We start from the raw sequence: 18,181 nt of genomic DNA, 5'->3' as shown, positions 1-18,181 counted from the left end.
ATTCATTATTTAAATCAAGGTTTCCTGCTTGTTGATTTAAATCATGATTTAAAATAGTGATTTAAATTGCTTTGATTTAAGTCAATCCACCCTACATAACCCTATCTCATAATATGTTCTTTTAGGCAATGCCAGCCCTCGTTATATTCGATGTACTGCCTACTGCTTCCCATCCTCTTCAGATATGGCCAAACAAGCTCAGATTCCACTGGCTGCTATCATCAAGCCTTTTGCTGCTGTTCCACCAAACGAGGTAAGGGATCAATAAATACCTATCCAAAAGACCTACTTCATGGTTTCTCATATTATGATTTTATGTGACAGACTAGTTCTTTCGTGGTCAAGTATTTGTATTTACCCCGGCATTTTGGGGAGAAAATCTACATTTCTTGCAGTGGTGCAACTCCACTGGTGTTAGCAAGAGTGCAAATGCTAATGTAGACAGGGTTTGGTGTCATCAGGACTACAAAATTAGGCGTCATAGATTACCACGTACCCATACCCAGCTCCACAGCAGATCTGTTGCTCCTGACTCCTTAGTTCCTTTCCTCATTCTTGGAAACAGTTCAACTGTTTTGGCTGAAATTTTCCAGAAGGATTTAGCATGAGGTAGACACCCAGCATGAAACATTCTAGCGTGGCTGGTAAAGTTTGACAAACAGAGTCTTATCATTAGAAGTGTTGCGCAATCTTAGTAGGCGGTGCTGAGCCCCCTCCGAAAATTCCTCATCTTTTCTGCTTCTGCTAAAATATGTAGCTCTGTTTTTAAGTCAAGATCACAGTGAATAAAAAGGCTCTTTCATATGGAGAAAACCTTACAAATATTAAGCAATATCAATATCAATTTTTTGTTTTAGAATTGCTGATGTTTTCTAATACTGAAGCCATATATTTCTTTAAAAAAGGGATTCCTCTTTTCCTTGTGAACTATGGTTTTAAATCTTTTGCTTCTTTGTAGTCTTTTGACTTGACCAAGGTAGACTATAAAATATCTGTGAGAGTGTGTGTGTGCACTAATATTTCAAGTCTCTCACCGAGTACTTTCTGACTAGAATTAATGATGGCAGGTACAAAATACCCATGCCTTCGGAATACTGAGTACTTCACAGGAGCTCCCATAAATGCAATCGAGCAGCATTCTGCAGATGGGGCTCATGAGAATTAGGTGCAAAGTGAGAATCCATCTTTGAATAAGTTGCAGCTCACTTTGACATTTGATGGCTTTTTGATAAAGGAAGGGAAACTCTGGTTTTTACTGGTCATAGTGTCTCATTTGATTAGCTGTAATGTCTCCTCTCTTCTGCAGTTGCTAAAACGCTCAATGCTAGCAACCAACAAGTTTAATTTTGTTTCTTTTATTTTAAAAAAACACACACACAAAATAGCACAGAATGTATTACTAGGACTCGGTGAACCATGGCTACAACATGCCCGCCTGTACGCTATTTTTGCAGACTCTTTGGTGTGACTTGGATCAATTAAAGGAGCTGCAAATGACAGTTGAACTATAAAATTGATTTTATTTACCAAGTCAATGGCACAGTTGGCATTTGGTTTCCTTTAATACCGGAGATCTAGATAGATAAATTTTCATTATGATGGCAAGAACTTTATAAAATACCTACATTATTTGCACTGAGTCCATCATGATGAATGTATGTTGTGTATACCAAGTCTCACCGATATAAATAACATTTTAAAGGCTATGAGCGAGGGTTAGGTTCACTCAATTGCATAATAGTCCTCTGGGTGCAGCTTAAATAGTAAATACATAAATTGTTATTAATTGGCCTGTGTGGTTCTTTGGGAACCATTTACGCTTCAGGATGAATTCAGAATAGGATATAAAATTCACCTGTTACAAATTGCGTTCTTAATGGTCAGTGTTGACAAAGGAGTTTGTGGATTGTTTTTTGTTTATAGGAATAAAACTGCTGGAAATGTAGGAAAAACCTTGTCTTGTGTCAATATCTGAGTGAATTGATGTGCCCGTACAGACTGTGGTGATAGCATCCAGTGGTGCTTGCTCTTCCCTTCTGGAGTCTGTTATCTGGAGCAGGGCTTCTGATTTCATTATTGGAGTTATTGCTTGCATTGTGGAGTAAGCCATGTTACTAGGCAATCCAGCTGAACAGAAGTTGTGTATAAAGTACTCCCTCACCTTTGCTTTTCTGGCAGCATTTCAGTTACTCTAAACTGTACCTAAGCATTGGGGAATAACTGAAAACATGGATAAATTCATCCTGTAAACAAATTCAGGTCTGAGGTTGATAGAATTGTGTATGCTTACTTCAGGGCTGAATTTTGTTCGGGGGGTCATAGGTGTGGAGCCTGTAGCTGGCTGGAGAAAGATCCCCTGCTTTTGAGGTACATGTTGGTACCAACTAGAGAGTTGCACACTTCGCTTCTTCAGTAGACCAGTTGGTACGCCCTATGAGAGAAAGCAGCAGCTTCATACTGTATGCTGCCTGTGATGTATAGACAGACACAGGGGGCACCAGAGAGATTCCTCTCGACGCAACATTTTGGTGGTGGTTGTGGGGAGTGGACATGGAGATGATGTGGGGAGGAGTTACAGACACTCCTCAGCCCCTGAACTCAGAGCTGCTTTGTCCTTTACCCTCCAGGTACTTGTTAACCTGTCCAGCCACACACCTGTGGACCCTTCTTTTTCCAGAGTCAGTATTTGCAGAGCTTGAGATGATCAACCCAGAGTTCTTTATAAACAGGCTCTGCTCCTCACCCTGCTCATCTTCCTCCCTCATGGTCCCTGCTTTCTCCTGCGGCTCTCCAGTCCGTCTCCTTCTGGTCTCTGCTTCCCTCATCACCATTGCCTCACCTTCTCTCCACTCCCACTCTTTCCCTGCTCCCTCCAGGTCCCCACTTTCTCCCCCCTCACACACAATTCCCCCCCCCCCGCCCCCCATCAGTGGTCCCTGCTTCTTTCTCCCCATGCTGAAAGGCTTTTTTATGTCTGTTAGATCCCTGGCTACACAGTCTCCCCATGCAGCAAATTAAGCTGCTGCTCAGATAGGTATAGGCAGCAGCAAAGGGTGTCAGAGAGATTTCTCTATCTGCAGCACCCAGCAATCGGTAGCTTGATTTTCCTCTAAACTAAGCTTTTCGGATTTCCCTTCAATTGACTAGAATACTCCCTGAAATTTTGTAATTGATTGACTGTGGTGTTCAAAAATTATCATGTTCCATACAGACAAACAGAAATGCCCTCAGGTGTAGGGCTCACTTTACTTGGCCAATGGCATATGGAGATGTAGGGGAGAGATCTTGGAAGCTAAATGTAGACTATGAGGTAGAAGCGTTGGGTCCAGGGTCTCAGTGATAGCTTTCTCTGAAATGCTTCTGGTCCCACATGCAGGTCCAGCTTAGCAGAAGGAACTGCAGAGTCTCAGTGCGTGGTTGAGAAGAGGAATTTAAGTTTATTAGGCACTGGAGGGTATTTTGGGGAAAGAAAAGCATATACAGAGGTTTTTGGGATACTCCTTAATCAAAACAGAAGCTGACTGCTGGCATTGTAAAATAAATAAGATATTGAGGGAGTATTTAAACTAAGAGCTGAGGGAATGCTGGCACAAGCTGAGGAGCACTAAATTTGGACAGAGACATCTGTTAAAGGCATCTGTAATACAGTGGTGTCTGAGTATCCAGCAAAGAGTCGGATACAAATTACAACTGAACTAGTGCAGAGAGAGGATCAGAACAGAGGTAAATTCTGTAAAATCATCAAGGTGTCAGATTAAGGAGTTAAATAAAAGCAGGCCCCTAGTCAAGAATAAAAACAGCAAATGCCTGTATGCAAATGCAAGAAGTTTTAAAAGCAAAAATAAACAAACTAGAATGCCTTGCAGTAGACAAGGACCTTGACAGAACAGTCATTACAGAATCTTAGTGGAATGACAAGCGCCAATGAAACACTGTTATACTTGGTTATAAACTACATAGGAAAAACAGACCAGGCCAAAGAAGCAGGGGAGTAGGACTGTATCTAAAGGATTGCACAGAACCTATCAAGATAACAATTCTGAGTGGAGAGGAGTACACAGCTGAATCTATGTGGATACAAATCCCAACCTGTACGAATGTAAATATTAGTAGGGCAATACTACCAGCCTCCAGACTAAAAAAAAAAAAAAAAAATTCCAAGAGGAAGTAAAATCTAACGCATTGATGATAATGGGGACTTCAACTACCCACATATAAAATACTGAAGACACAGTTTAGGGAAATAATTTCTCAGCACTTCAGTGATAGTTTCTTAAAGGCTAGTTGTGGAGCACACAAGAGGAGAGGCTAATTCTTGACTAGTTTTAAGTAAAACGCAGGAGCTATTTCAAGTGACAGTAGCTGAGCCACTAATAGTGACCACACTATATTTAGGTTCAACATTCTAGGGGCAGGTAGGGCACCAAAAAGTGACACTGAGACATTAATTTGAAGTAAAATTCTTAAAGGTGGCATGGATACTACTTAAACAAATCCCAGTAACAACCTCAGAGAGTGTATATATATATATATTGCTGCAGAAGAAGGGAATCAGAAAGACTAAGCCTATACGGCTAAATGACAGGGTTTGAGAGGCTATTTGAGCCAAACAGAAATCCTTCAAAATTTGGACTTCTGATCCTAGTGAAGCCAATAAATAGGAGTATAAATTATAGCTGGCAATAAGTAATAGGGAAAATGGATTCTTAAGAACAAGTAGCTAACAGTGTAAAATGAATAAGAAATTCTTGAAGTACATCAGGAGCAGGAGGTCTCCTAAAGAATTGGTGGGTGTGCTGGATCATCAGGGTTTTAAGGGAGTAATTAAGGAAAATAAGGACATTGCTGAGACTCTAAATGGTTGCTTTGCCTCAGTCTTCACTGACGAGGATTAGGAAGATACTTACCCTGGACCTGCTCTTTTCTGGTGATAAAGATGATCTACTCTGAGATTGAGGTGACAGAAGTGGTAGTGCTGGAGTAAACGGATCATTTAAAATGCAATAAATTACCAAACCCAGGAGTTGTAAAGGAGCTCAAGTACGAACTAGTCGAGCTGCTAACAGAAAATGTTAAGCTGTCATTGAAAACAGCCACTGGTCCAGAGGATTGGAAGGCAGGAAATGTTGTACATATATTTAAAAGAGGTTCTAGAGGTGAGCTGGGAATTATAGATCAGTAAGTCTTAAATCTGGAAACTGGTTGAAAGGAAAATTAAAAACAGAATAACAACTGGACTTTTTTTCTCCCTTGCCAAAAGGCTAATTACTGTAGACATTACAGTATCTTATTTATACTAACTCCTTATTTATTATTTCACAGACAAATCAGTTCTTTATCTTCAATATCTTGATTTGGATGATCTATGAAAAGTATTTGTTTGTGATAGTTTTTTGAGAATACGCTATCATTGTTTGACAGGACTTATTTTTAGCTGGCACTGTTTTAGCAACAGACTGTAAAAATAAACGTAACTCTCTGAGTTATCATCATAGACCAGACCCTACACAAGTTTGTTCTGGAGATGTATGAATGTTTCCAAAGCCTGGATAAAGCATGTGATCTTTGTTTAACATTTAATGCTGCTTGCTATTAATATTATTTTAGAGGAGTATTTTACATTTTTAAAAAGCAAACATTCAACAATTCAAAAAAATAAAATATAAAGTTTTCAGTGTTTATAAATATAGGTGATTTAGTTTGTGTTTAGAATTATTCTCTAATAACTAATGTGTCTTGCCCTGTTTTACAACACTACCTAATTTTAATTTGACTTCATTTACAGAAATATTTGCTGGTGAAAAAATTATTTTAAAATAATGTGTAATTTTCTTCCTTTCAAAACAGTAAATCCTCTGGTATTTGACAAGATTAGCATGACATAACCATACAGAACTATAGTACATTAACCAGATACTTGAACTTTAACCAGTAGTCCAGGAGTGGCATTGTCCAAGGAAAACCCTGAAATCAGGAATGGAGTTATCTCCCATAAATGAACAAATAGTCTCTGAGCTGGAAGCTGGTCAGTTTTTTCAGTTAGAGAAATTTGGAGGAAATTATTGGCCTCAGTCTAGTTGGGCTGGAAGGAAAAGCCACGTTTGTGGCGATGGAAAGGATTAATAAACTAACTTTGAGAGAGACCATCCCCAGTAGCTTTAATTAGAAAGGTCCAGTGCTTCAGTGCTGTTAAGCTAGAAGAAGGTAGGTATCCAGTAAGGTGAGTGGTAGTAACCGGCTGTAAGGAAGGTAAGTGGTAGACATATTTTGTAAACATCATCATTTTGTCAAGAGCAAACTTGTAATGGCTGTAGCTGATTTTAAACAGCAAAGTAAATCTACAGTGCCTTTTGCTCTTCCTATTTTTTCTAAATCTTTGCAAAGAGCACAGAAAGCAGCCCAGCTCCAGAGTTACTATTATTCAGCCTCAGTTGGTAGAGTCATATCAGTTGCCTTTGGTGAAGCTAGCCGGCTTGTCACAGATCACTCCACTGCCAGGTGTGTCAATACTGCATCCATTCATTCACTGCTCATTCCCATCTTTCATCCTGGAGACTTAGGAGAATCCCCACAAAATCACACCTCTTTGGGTGCAGTCTCCCTGGCTTGTCTTAAAATAAGCAGCAGGCTTAATACAAGAGCTTTGCTGTGCTCCGGGAAGTGGAAGGAACAGAGTTGTTCTGAGAGTCAAATGTTCTATTGTCTTCCCAGCTAATGAGGTCGGAACAACTCTGTCCGAAAGGGACTGGCTATCTTATGGGTAATGTTCCTCCAAACAGATATGATGCAGACAGAGAATTAGAGCTGAAGGATTTATTAACACTATATAGAAGGCTAAAATCATAAAGCATAAGATGGATGGAATAGACAGAATTCACATGACTAAGTTGTCCATGCTACTTGAAAGCTTTGTCATAGCAGAAGATAATAGGCTTAAGAAAACTTTCTGAAGGACTGGAAGGAAAGTTGCCTATCTAGCTATCTGTCAGTTTATTTTAAAATGTCATGCCCTTTTTCATATTGGTTTATATGACAGTTGACTAGTGACTCCAGCATGTGTTTGAGGCATTACATCATTAAGAGGCCTCTCCTCACCCTCACTGTTACTCAAGAGTCTAATGCTAAAGCTTATGTGTGTTCTCAGTTAGGGGAATCTGACCTTTTCCTATATGCAGGAAATTAATTTGTCTGCAGTAGCGTTTGTCTCTGGGTTATTCAAGATCTCTTCACATCACTTGAATTCAAATGAAGGTATCAATCATGCAGAAACTTCCCTCCCTCCAGTCTCTTGACTAAAGATTCCTTCTTTCACACTCAGATTCTAGACAAAGGCAACAGCAGTGGAACCAGGGACCATGTAACCTATGAGGACGTGTCTATTCAGTTCCATTTTCCCTTGTCACAATCAGGATCTGAGACTCTTGTTAAATTGTGAACATTTCCAAAATTCCATTCTCCTTTTCAGGTTGATGGCTGGCTCCTCAAGCCTTCACAAAGGTGTTGTTAGTGGGGGGTAGCTTCTCAAAGCAAAGTCTAGGTCCTCCCTGTCCTCCGGGATTGGCACATCAAGATCCTTATCACAGAGCTTCTCTCTAGTGCTGAAGAAAATAACGGTGATCCAGTGGATATAATGTACTTGGATTTTCAAAAAGTCTTTGATAAGGTCCCTCACTGAAGGCTCTTAAGGAAACTAAATGATCATGGGATAAGAGGGAATGTCTTCTCATGGACCAGTACCTGGTTTAAATGATAGGAAAGAAAGGGTAGGAGTAAATGATCAGTTTTCATAATGGAGAGAGGTAAACAGCAGAGTCTTTCAAGCATTTGTGCTGTTCAACGTATTCATTAATGATCTGGAAAAGTAACAAAATTTGCAGATAAGAAATTTTCAAGATAGTTAAGTCTGTGATATTAGACTGTGCAGAGTTACAGAGGGATCTCACAAACCTGGGCAACTGGGAAACAAAATGGCAGATGAAATTCAGTGTTGACAAATGCGAAGTAATGCACATTGGAGAAAAAAATCCTAACTGCATGACTAATTATGATGGGTTCTAAATTAGCCAGTACCACTCAAGAAAGATCTTGGAGCCATTATGGATGGTTCTCTGAAAACTTCAGCTTAGTTTCAGTGCAGCAGCAGTCAAAAAGGCAAACAGAATGTTAGGAACTTTTAGGAAGGGATAGAAAAAAAGATGGAAAGTATAATGTCACTATCTAAATCCATTGTACGCCCGTGCCTTGAATATTTGGTGCAGTTCTGGTTGCCCTATCTCAAAAAGAATGCAGTGGAACTGGAAAACAGAACAGCAACAAAGATGATCAAGCATATGGAACAGCAGCCACATGGGAGAAACTAAAAATCTTAGGGCTGTTTAGCTTAGAAAAAAGATGTTTAAGGGGGGGTAGGAGAGAGGTCTATAGAATCATGAATGGTGTGGAACAAGTGAATAGAGAAATGTAATTTACCCTTTCCCACTACCCAAAAACCAGGGGATGAAATTAATAGGCAGCAGATTTAATACAAACAAAAGGAAGCACTTTTTCATACAATGCACAATTAACCTATGGAACCCATAGCCATGGGATGTTGTGATGGCCAAAAGCATAACCAGGTTTAAAAAAGAAAAGGAGGACTTGTGGCACCTTAGAGACTAACAAATTTATTTGAGCATACGCTTTCGTGAGCTACAGCTCACTTCATCGTACTCCTTTTCTTTTTGCAAATACAGACTAACATGGCTGCTACTCTGAAACCAGGTTTAAAAAGTAATTGGATAAGTTCACAGAGAATAGGTCCATCAATGGCTACTAGTCAAGATGGCCAGGGAAGCAGCCCCATGTTTGGGGCAACCCTAAACTTCTGACTGCCGGAAGCCGGTAGGGGAAGACACAGTTGGATCTTTCCAAAATTGCCTTGTTCTGTATTTTCCTCCTGAAGTTTTGGTACTGGCTACTATTGGAGACAGGATACTGAGCTAGATGGACCATTGGTCTCACCCAGTATGGCAGTTCTGATGAGAGTTGCCATTTATACACCTTATCTTCCCAGCATACTTTGCTGCTGAGCAGAAACCTGGAACATAGTAGTGCTGATCTCAGGGCTTTCCTTTGCAGCATACACTCTCCCAAGTCCCAGTTTGGAAGGTGGTCCAGAAGCAGTAAGAACTGTGGTCCTCACTAGAGTCTGGGTTTCCTAATCGGTCAGGAGAAACACTTTCTGGAGCGTACTGTCTATTAGGCCACAAAAGTGCTTTCTATCAGCTACAAATTTGCAGAGTCAAAGTGAGCAAAGGATGTGGCCCTTAGAGTTGTTGAACCATGGATGAAGATAGATGAATAGAGTCTAAAGCATAAAAAGGAAAGCTTTTTTCTGCAAACTGGATCATTCTAGAGTTTTATCTGCTGTTGTGGTGACTGATGATGAATATTTTATTTTAACAGTCAATAGAGATTATGAAAAATCTTGTTAAATTTACTCATTTATTGGTTGGGGGGCTGATGAGGGTGCAGAGGAGAACTCCCCTTTGAAGAAATTGTTATCTTTAAGAATATTTTGGAGCCACACTTGCCGCTTTTTGTTAAAGTATAAAACAGGTATTAGTATCCCTCCTAAGCCATAGAGAGGCTTCCGCTTTGGCTGGAATAGGTAAACAGGGGAGTCCCATATAATGATCATAAGCATTCTCATTATATAAAATACCAGTTTCGTTTCTTGACAAATTAAAGGCCCTATCTGTCAATCAGAATGTTTTTCCTATCATGACAAATCTAAGCAAATTTAACTGTGCAAAAGAAAGAATAGGGAAATGGGAGAGTAACAGTCACCTGAGTAGCAACGTGTTAGTTTGTTTATATAATTTAGGTTACTAAGAATAAAATTATTTGAAGTTGTTTTTAGATAAGATCTGTAACTTAAAATAGCTATTGGAATAGCCTCTTTCCCTGTGCATGTGAATTTCTCTATGCAGGCGTCACCATCCGGAAAAGGGATAAGATTCTCCTCTTCTTCACTTGCCAAAGTTGATCATAGCAACAGCAATAAATTAAACAATGTAACGTTGTGCAAACTCTGACATTAAGCCTTAAGGGACATGACTCAGTTTCTAAGGTAACATTATACACTATGAGCAGAGTGTTTGACATGCAGTTTTTAGTAGGATCAAGATGGAAAGTTTACAGCATTTGCTTTTAAAACTGAAACGATACTTGACCTCTTTTTGTACATTTTATTTATTGCTGCACACTTCTTGCACCATAAGTTTGATTATAATTGCCCTCTAGGATGAGTTTCCGTAAAAGGGATTGACTTCTTTTGAAGCTGACGAATAAGCAGCTGACCTGGATTTTATGGTCTGGTGTTTTCATTTTATTGGATTTTTCCTTTCGGTCACACATGCTTCAGAAGAGTTTAATATGTCATTTGTTACTCTAGGAAAAGGTGTCTTTGGTGGTTATACTTGACTGTCAGATACATATTACATCAGACTGCATTTAGGGCCAGATCATGGCTGGCACTACCTCAGCTCTGCAGGAAAGTAAGCCCCCAGTCTGTTAGGGTTTTAGCTGCATCTTGGCTCCAGTTCCAGTGGGGAAGCAGGTCCTGTGGCTGCTATTCTCCTTGGAGAAGGACTGGGAATGGTTGGCCAGCAAAGCCAACAGGGCATGCTAAGTAATCCACACAGGTACAGGGTGGTGCAAATTACTCCCCTGGCCCTAGAGTAAAGGGGCATCAGGGAAGATTGTGACTGTGTAACAATTCCTTCACAGGGCTCCTGAGATGGTGGTTTAGCTCCACACTGCCCCTTACCTCATTCAAGCTCTTAGTAAAGTGTAGCAGAAAGGAAAGCAGATGAAACATTTCAAATGTCTGTAAAGCGCATGGCATGATGGGGCCTTGATCCTGTTTGGGGCCCCTGAGTATCACTTCTGAACAAGTACTAATAAAAAGAGAACTCAGTTATAAATCACTAATCTTACTAGATATGGTGCTTTTTAAATTGACAACCAATTTTGATATCAAAGCCACAAAGATTAAGCTGCTACTTTCCAGGGGAAGGACTCTTGAATTAATGTCTCTTTTACAACATTTGCTCAAACGTTTTGGTACTGGAAACAAATACATTCTTCTGTATTTTCTTAATCATTTTATTCTTCTTCTTCTTGCCAAATACTTAAGTGGCAGATGTAAATGATCACCATTGGCCATGTTACTGTAACTGGCCTTATGCAGGTGGAGCCTTCTTTCACTTCATTCCCAGTTCCACTACCCCCAACAGTTTCTTCCACTAGGAATGGGAATCCAATAGCATTGGCCTTCAAGTCACATTTTCAAATCATCCACCGCTGTTTAAATCACTGCCATGAAACGTGTCTCTAGTCTTTTAAGTACAATTTACTATAAAGAAATATCCTACTGCTATTATGAAACATTCTCTGGCATGGCACTATGTACAGTCAGTCAGCAAAATATAGTTTCCCTAACCAAAATCTTAATACTAGTCCCTCATAATGAGAAGACCAAATCCAAAAGAGAAACAATTCAGTGTCTGCAACAGGAAACATGGAGCAAAAAAATCTTCCATTTATCAGTCCTCTGATGCCATAATCCTTAAATCAGGGATGACTGCTGTCTCAAAAAATCCTGGATATCCATGGAAGAAGGAAAAACATACACCTGACATCTGTAGCATGCCCTTATACTAATAGGCTACTGCATAATGAGATCCAACTTCATTTTTCATTCTTTCTGGAAAGGCATTAATGACTGTTATGTACAACCCTCTTCTTATGTAGCATCCAGTCCAGGTGAAGAGGTACCCTTAAACTCACAAAGCTACACTTAGATTTATTTGCAAGCATAAAATTGTGTTCCTCCAACCAAAAAGCATAAAGAGCATATTCCACAACCACGACGTGGAGTGTTGCTTGATTGGCTATCTTAGGGGTATTCCACAACCTATTAGAAATGGTAACAGCTGTGTTTGTGTTTAATGGTCTTTGACCTTCATAATAGAATGAATCTGTTGGTGTATCCATTATGTTTGCACATGTATTGGGTTGAACCAGTATTTCACATTGTGTGTGTTCCCTTTTTCCAAGATTGCCAAGTACATGATAACTCTGAGGGAAACTGACACAGATACTTGCATAGAGCAGACAAAAGAGACTTCATCTTTGTCGTGAGGAGCCAGCAGTGTTGTTACTTGCAGCTCAAACTCTGAACTGTTCGTTCTTCTTAGAAGCTCTTAGGGTCCACATGTAATGCTGGAAGGGCATAATGAATGGGGTCCTGCAGGGATTGGTTCTGTGTCCAGTTCTGTTCAATATTTTCATCAATCAGTTAGATAATGGCATAGAGAGTACACTTATAAAGTTTGCAGATGATACCAAGCTAGGAGGGGTTGCAAGTGCTTTGGCAGATAAGATTAAAATTCAAAATGACCTAGACAAACTGGAGAAATGGTCTGAAGTAAATAGGATGAAATTCAATAAGGACAAATGCAACGTACTCCACTTAGGAAGGAATAGTCAGTTGTACACATACAAAACGGGAAATGACTGCCTAGGAAGGAGTACTGTGGAAAGGGATCTGGGGGTCATAGTGGATCACAAGCTAAATATGAGTCAACAGTGTAATGCTGTTGTAAAAAAAATAAAAGCAAACATCATTCTGGGATATATTAGCAGGAGTATTTTAAGCAAGACACGGGAAGTAATTCTTCCTCTCTACTCGGCTCTGATTAGGCCTCAGCTGGAGTATTGTGTCCAGTTCTGGGCGCCACACTTCAGGAAAGATGTGGACAAATTGGAAAAAGTCCAGAGAAGAGCAACAAAAATGATTAAAGGTCTAGAAAACATAACCTCTGAGTGAAGATTGAAAAAATTGGGTTTGTTTAGTCTGGAAAAGAGAGGACTGAGAGGGGACATAACAGTTTTCGAGTACATAAAAGGTTGTTACAAGGAGGAGGGAGAAAAATTGTTCTTAACCTCTGAGGCTAGGACAAGAAGCAAGGGGCTTAAATTTCAGCAAGGGCAGTTTAGGTTGGACATTAAGAAAAACTTCTTAACTGTCAGAGTTGTTAAGTACTGGAGTAAATTGCCTAGGGAGGTTGTGGACTCTCCATCATTGGGGATTTTTAAGAGCAGGTTGGACAAACACCTGTCAGGGATGGTCTAGACTCTAGATAATACTTAGTCCTGCCTTGAATGCAGGGGACTGGACTAGATGACTTCTCGAGGTCCCTTCCAGTGATTCTATGATTCTATTGAATGGTCTGCATAAAATAAAATAAATACAATTTTGAAGAGAGGAGCACCTCGTGTCACTACATTTACTGCTGTAAATGGCACTAAACCAAATATTTGTCAATTTTTGTGCTGTTTAAGAATGGTTGTCTGTATGTGAAACAAATCAAAATTCCCTCTCTCTCTAACTCAGATTTCTGTTTTATTGTGAAATTTCTGTAGCCATTAGAGCTAGACTACATCTAGCTGTTACTTATTACTCATCACTCCTGTATACAAGCTTCCTGGAATCTGCCTCTTTGTCTTATTTACTGTTCTATATTGTGGTAGCTCCTAGGAGCCCCAGTCATGAACCAGGACCCCATAGTGCTATGCTCTGTACAAACACAGAAAAAAAAGGCAATCCCTGCTTGACTTTTGACTGTTTAAAAGTGCTGACATTTTGAAGGTCTTGTCCCCCATAGTTTCTTGATTATCATCTCACATTCCAATTTCATGCTCCTACTTATATCATCAGTTAATCCTGACTGCTGACCTTCACTTGAGATGCAGCATGTTACTACATTCAAATAAGAATCAGCACTTCAAAGCTGAGAAGTAGCTGGAGAGCCCTTTCTTATTAATGCTTAACGTACCCTGTTTGGAATCCATAGTCATAAAAATACGTAGTGCTCTTCCTTAGTGTCAATACTAAGCATTTTAGATTTGCTCTGTCCAGCTGGTACAATATTATTGTATTAAATAAATGAGCTGATCTAAGTAGGAAAATTCTCTCTTTTCTACTGGAAATGGTGGCTCAGTCATTATACGAATAGCATATTAATGTTTATAACAGTATACAATTTACAGGGAGAAGTTACTTTTTAATACTCCGTTGTACATTTTGAGATTTGATCTTGCATTTCCTGGTTACTCAGTGTATTATGCATCTGCACTATACTGTCTGTCCAGTTTAAGGCCATGTTTGCAGCCCCATCAGGAAAGTGAGAGTTATATCTCAGTAAAGACCTTACAGGCCTGGATCAGGCCCTGATGCTGTAGGATTGGATCAGGCACCAAATTGCTTCAGATTAAATCTTTGTAGGAATGACACCAAGAACACTGATAGCGTTCAACATATAACAGACAACAATAATAGGCCAAATCAGTTCTGGCTTCAGAAGGAATTTTGTCTGGAAAAAAAGTTGCAAGATAAAGCACAAAGGGAAGTACTTGTCTTTACACTTTAATGTGAACCATTAAAGCCAACTCCAAACCCAAGGATTATTTGTAAACTGGTTAATCTTTTCCAAAAATAAATGACAATTAATCTGTCAAAAACTGTTGTGAGATATGTACTCCAAAAACATGTATTTAATTGAAGCAACAAAACACAGAATTATGTATTTTAAAGTTCTGACTAATTATATTGAAATAAAGTTTCATTTCTGCTTAATTTAAGAACATGATGATGGTCAGACTGGGTCAGACTAATGATCCATCTAGCCAGTATCTTGTCTCTGACAGTGACCAATGCCAGTTGCTTCAGAGAGAATGAACAGAACAGGACACTTTTGAGTTACCTGTGCCTGGTCATCCAGTCCCGCCTTCTGGCAGTCAGAGGTTTAGGGACACCAAGAGCGTGGGGTTGGTCACTGCCCATCTTGGCTAATAGGCATTGAAGGAGCTGACCTCCATTAATTTATATCATTCTTTTTTAAACCCAGTTATACTTTTGTCCTTCACAACATCTCATGGCAATGAGTTCCACGGGTTAACTGTGTATTGTGTGAAGTAATTCTTTTGTCTGTTTTAAAACTTCTAATTGTGCTAATCTATGATTTTGATTTGAGAACCTACATTTTTTGTTTTCTGTAAACTTTGTTCACAGATGTCCTTTTTTTGAAACTTTAAACATAGTATCAGGGCATATCCATTTATACATCAGTCTTACAATATTCTTGTAATGGGTTGGATCACAGAAACCCCCTTGGGGACTGCCACCTGATGTGTTGAGACTACTTCTGCCCCACTTTCCCTGCCAGCTTGGGACTTCAGTGCCCTGCCTGGTTTGAGCCAGACCCGCTAGCCTGCTGCAAACCCAGACCCAGGTCTGAACCATGTCTCTTGAAAGCTGCAGGCTTAACTGAAAACAGCTTAAGAAGTGTTCCTGTCTCTTAACACTCAGATGCCCAGCTCTTAATGGGGTCCAACCCCCAAATAAATCCATTTTACCCCATGTAAAGCTTGTACAGGGTAAACTCATAAATTGTTCGCTCTCTATAACACTGGTAGAGATGCACAGCTGTTTCCCCCTCCCTCGCTGAGGTATTAATACATACCCTGGATTAATTAATAAGTAAAAAGTGATTTTATTAAATACAAAAAGTAGGATTTAAGTGGTTCCAAGTGGTAACAGACAGAACAAAGTGAATTACCAAGCAAAATAAAATAAAACACGCAAGTTTAAGCCTAATACAGTAAGAAAGCTGAATATAGATAAAATCTCATCCTCAATGAGATGTTTCAATAAGCTTCTATCACAGACTGGACACCTTCCTAGTCTGGGCACAGTTCTTTTCCCTGGTACAGCCCTTGTTCCAGCTCAGGTGGTAGCTAAGGGATTTCTCATGATTGCAGCCCCCTTTGTTCTGTTCCTCCTCTTTATATATAATTTGCATAAGGCAGGAATCCTTTGTCCCTCTCTGGGTTCCCACCCCTCCTTCTAAATGGAAAAGCACCACGTTAAAAATGGATTCCAGTTCAGGTGACATGATCACATTCACTGTAAGATTTCAATCCCCCATTCCTCCCAGCCTGACTCACAGGAAGGCCTGCAAGTAAACAGAGCCATCCACAATTATTCTGGTTGAGGGAAGCCATCAAGATTCCAAACCACCATTAATGGCCCACACTTTGCATAACTACAATAGGACCTCAGAGTTATATTTCATATTTCTAGTTTCAGCTACAAGAGTGATACATTTATACAAATAGGATGACCACACTCAGTAGATTATAAGCTTTGTAATGATACCTTACAAGAGACCTTTTGCATGAAGCGTATTCCAGTTACATTATATTAACACTCATTAGCATATTTTCATAAAATCATATAGAGTGCAACGTCACAATTCTGTCTGCTGTCTGTAGCTCTATTGAACATGGAATATCATTTAAACTGAAGTGACAATAATATATGACCTCAAAAGAGCTGCACATTAGTATGGTTCCCAAAAAATAACTCCTGGGGCTAGCTGCATTCTGCTCAGTAAGGAAGTACCTGTTCAGAGATGTTCTCATACTTTGGAAACAGTTATCTAACATGTCTGTGTGCCAGTATCCTAGAAAAGCAGATTCCCCCAAAACAGGTGATTTCAGAAAGGCATGTTACCCTATATGTTTGTCCATTGAGCGATTTTTGCTGGTGAAAAGGCAGCTTGTAATATATAGCATGACTTGATACGTTGATAATGGATCTAGTAGTGTTGAGCAATTTGTGATTGACACACTTGCAAGGAGGATTTTGAGAAATACGTGGCAATTCTTGTTCACGTGTATTGCCAAAGATTTTGTGTTCCTGTCAAATACAGTCAGGCTTCCGAAGTGAGGGCCAAGCAACTGCACAAGCTTAGAAACTCATACCTAGTAATCTATGTGCATGAATGCTAGGTGCACCCAAATGTATGTATGGAATTGAACTAATTTTGAAAGTCTGGCTCCTAATGCTAATTAGGTTGAGATTATTATGTCTGATAAAGGAACATCTTCCCTGGAAGCCTTCCCTGAACCTGAAGGGCAGAATAAGGTGGATGGCAGAGACCTATATATTTATGTAGGTTGAACTCTTACTCACATTTGGCTGAAGTATGGATATAGAACTCTTCCCTGCAGCCAGATCTGTGCACACAAATCTACCAAGGAAAACAGGGTAGCATGCTCTGTACATTTTGCTGATTGGATGGTGCAAAGAGACAGTTTCCTTCAACATTCAGAATCTGCATCCTTTTCTCTTTTCCCCTATGCATGTCTCATTTTCTTCATGGAGTCCCACTCCACTGAGGGGCAGTGAAGGTGCAAGTGCTATTCTTCTAATGGATCAATCTAAGGCTCTGTTCCTGCAACGTGATTTCAGTGACCGCCCGCATGGGCACAAGGAGTCCTGGACAGTGGATCAGAGCCTAATTTAGTAGTGAACAGCCTAACCATAGTGAGAGCAGTAATTCAACCTGATTTATGTCAGGAGTGAAGCTTTCTTTTTGTTAGATCGTGAGAGAGAATCTGATTTTGGAGTGACGCCACCAGTATCTCTAGGGCTGGTTTAATATTTCATTGAGCCCTAAGAGACGGTCTGAACAGGAATATTTTCAAAATAAAACTCACTCACTCTGAGACTAGTGGTGGATTAAGTTAAGATTTAATGGCTCAGCTGATCCAGGACTTGCACTCCAAAGGAACCCTTACGTTCCTGGGAATGATAGGCCTCACGGTACCTATCCCTTATGGCTATCCCCCTTCACTTTAACATAAACAGGACCACAAGTTTCTCCATGTTGCTCTCAGCAGACGCGCTCTCTCTGGTCAATCCAAGCCAAATGTAGGCTATAGAGCACTAGCTTTACTCATTGTTATTGATATTTATTTATATTATGGAGATATCCAGAGGCCCAGAATCAACAGATAGGCATTCCATTTTGTTCAGACTATGATACAGTCTCCATCTCGCAGAGAGCTGTAGCTGACTACTAAATACATATGTTTAATACAAAGAATAGTTATATAAAATTAGTTTTATTATTTTTATAATGGTAGCGCCTAGGGACACCAAACAAGGTAGGGCCCTTTTTTTGTGAGGCGCTGTACAAACAAAATAAAAGATACAGTAGAACCTCAGAGTTACAAACTGACCAGTCATCCGCACACTTTGTTTGGAATTAGAAGTACTCAATCAGGC

The 18,181-nt window shown here is 39.7% G+C and overlaps 1 protein-coding gene across 1 annotated transcript in view; it reads left to right on the top strand.

The window, feature by feature from the left end:
* SEC24D (SEC24 homolog D, COPII component) overlaps positions 1-18,181 on the top strand; it is an 82,970-nt gene that overhangs the window by 24,190 nt on the left and 40,599 nt on the right. Inside the window, exon 7 of the mRNA XM_077815170.1 lies at positions 126-253. Within this exon, the coding sequence (XP_077671296.1) occupies positions 126-253 (128 nt within the window). The remainder of the gene's footprint in view (positions 1-125; positions 254-18,181) is intronic.

Source organism: Eretmochelys imbricata, chromosome 4 (assembly GCF_965152235.1).
Source record: "Eretmochelys imbricata isolate rEreImb1 chromosome 4, rEreImb1.hap1, whole genome shotgun sequence".
In the NCBI taxonomy this organism is placed as follows: Eukaryota; Metazoa; Chordata; order Testudines; family Cheloniidae; genus Eretmochelys; species Eretmochelys imbricata.
The sequence above is the reverse complement of the archived record's forward strand: the minus strand, read 5'-3'. Positions and strand labels throughout refer to the sequence as shown.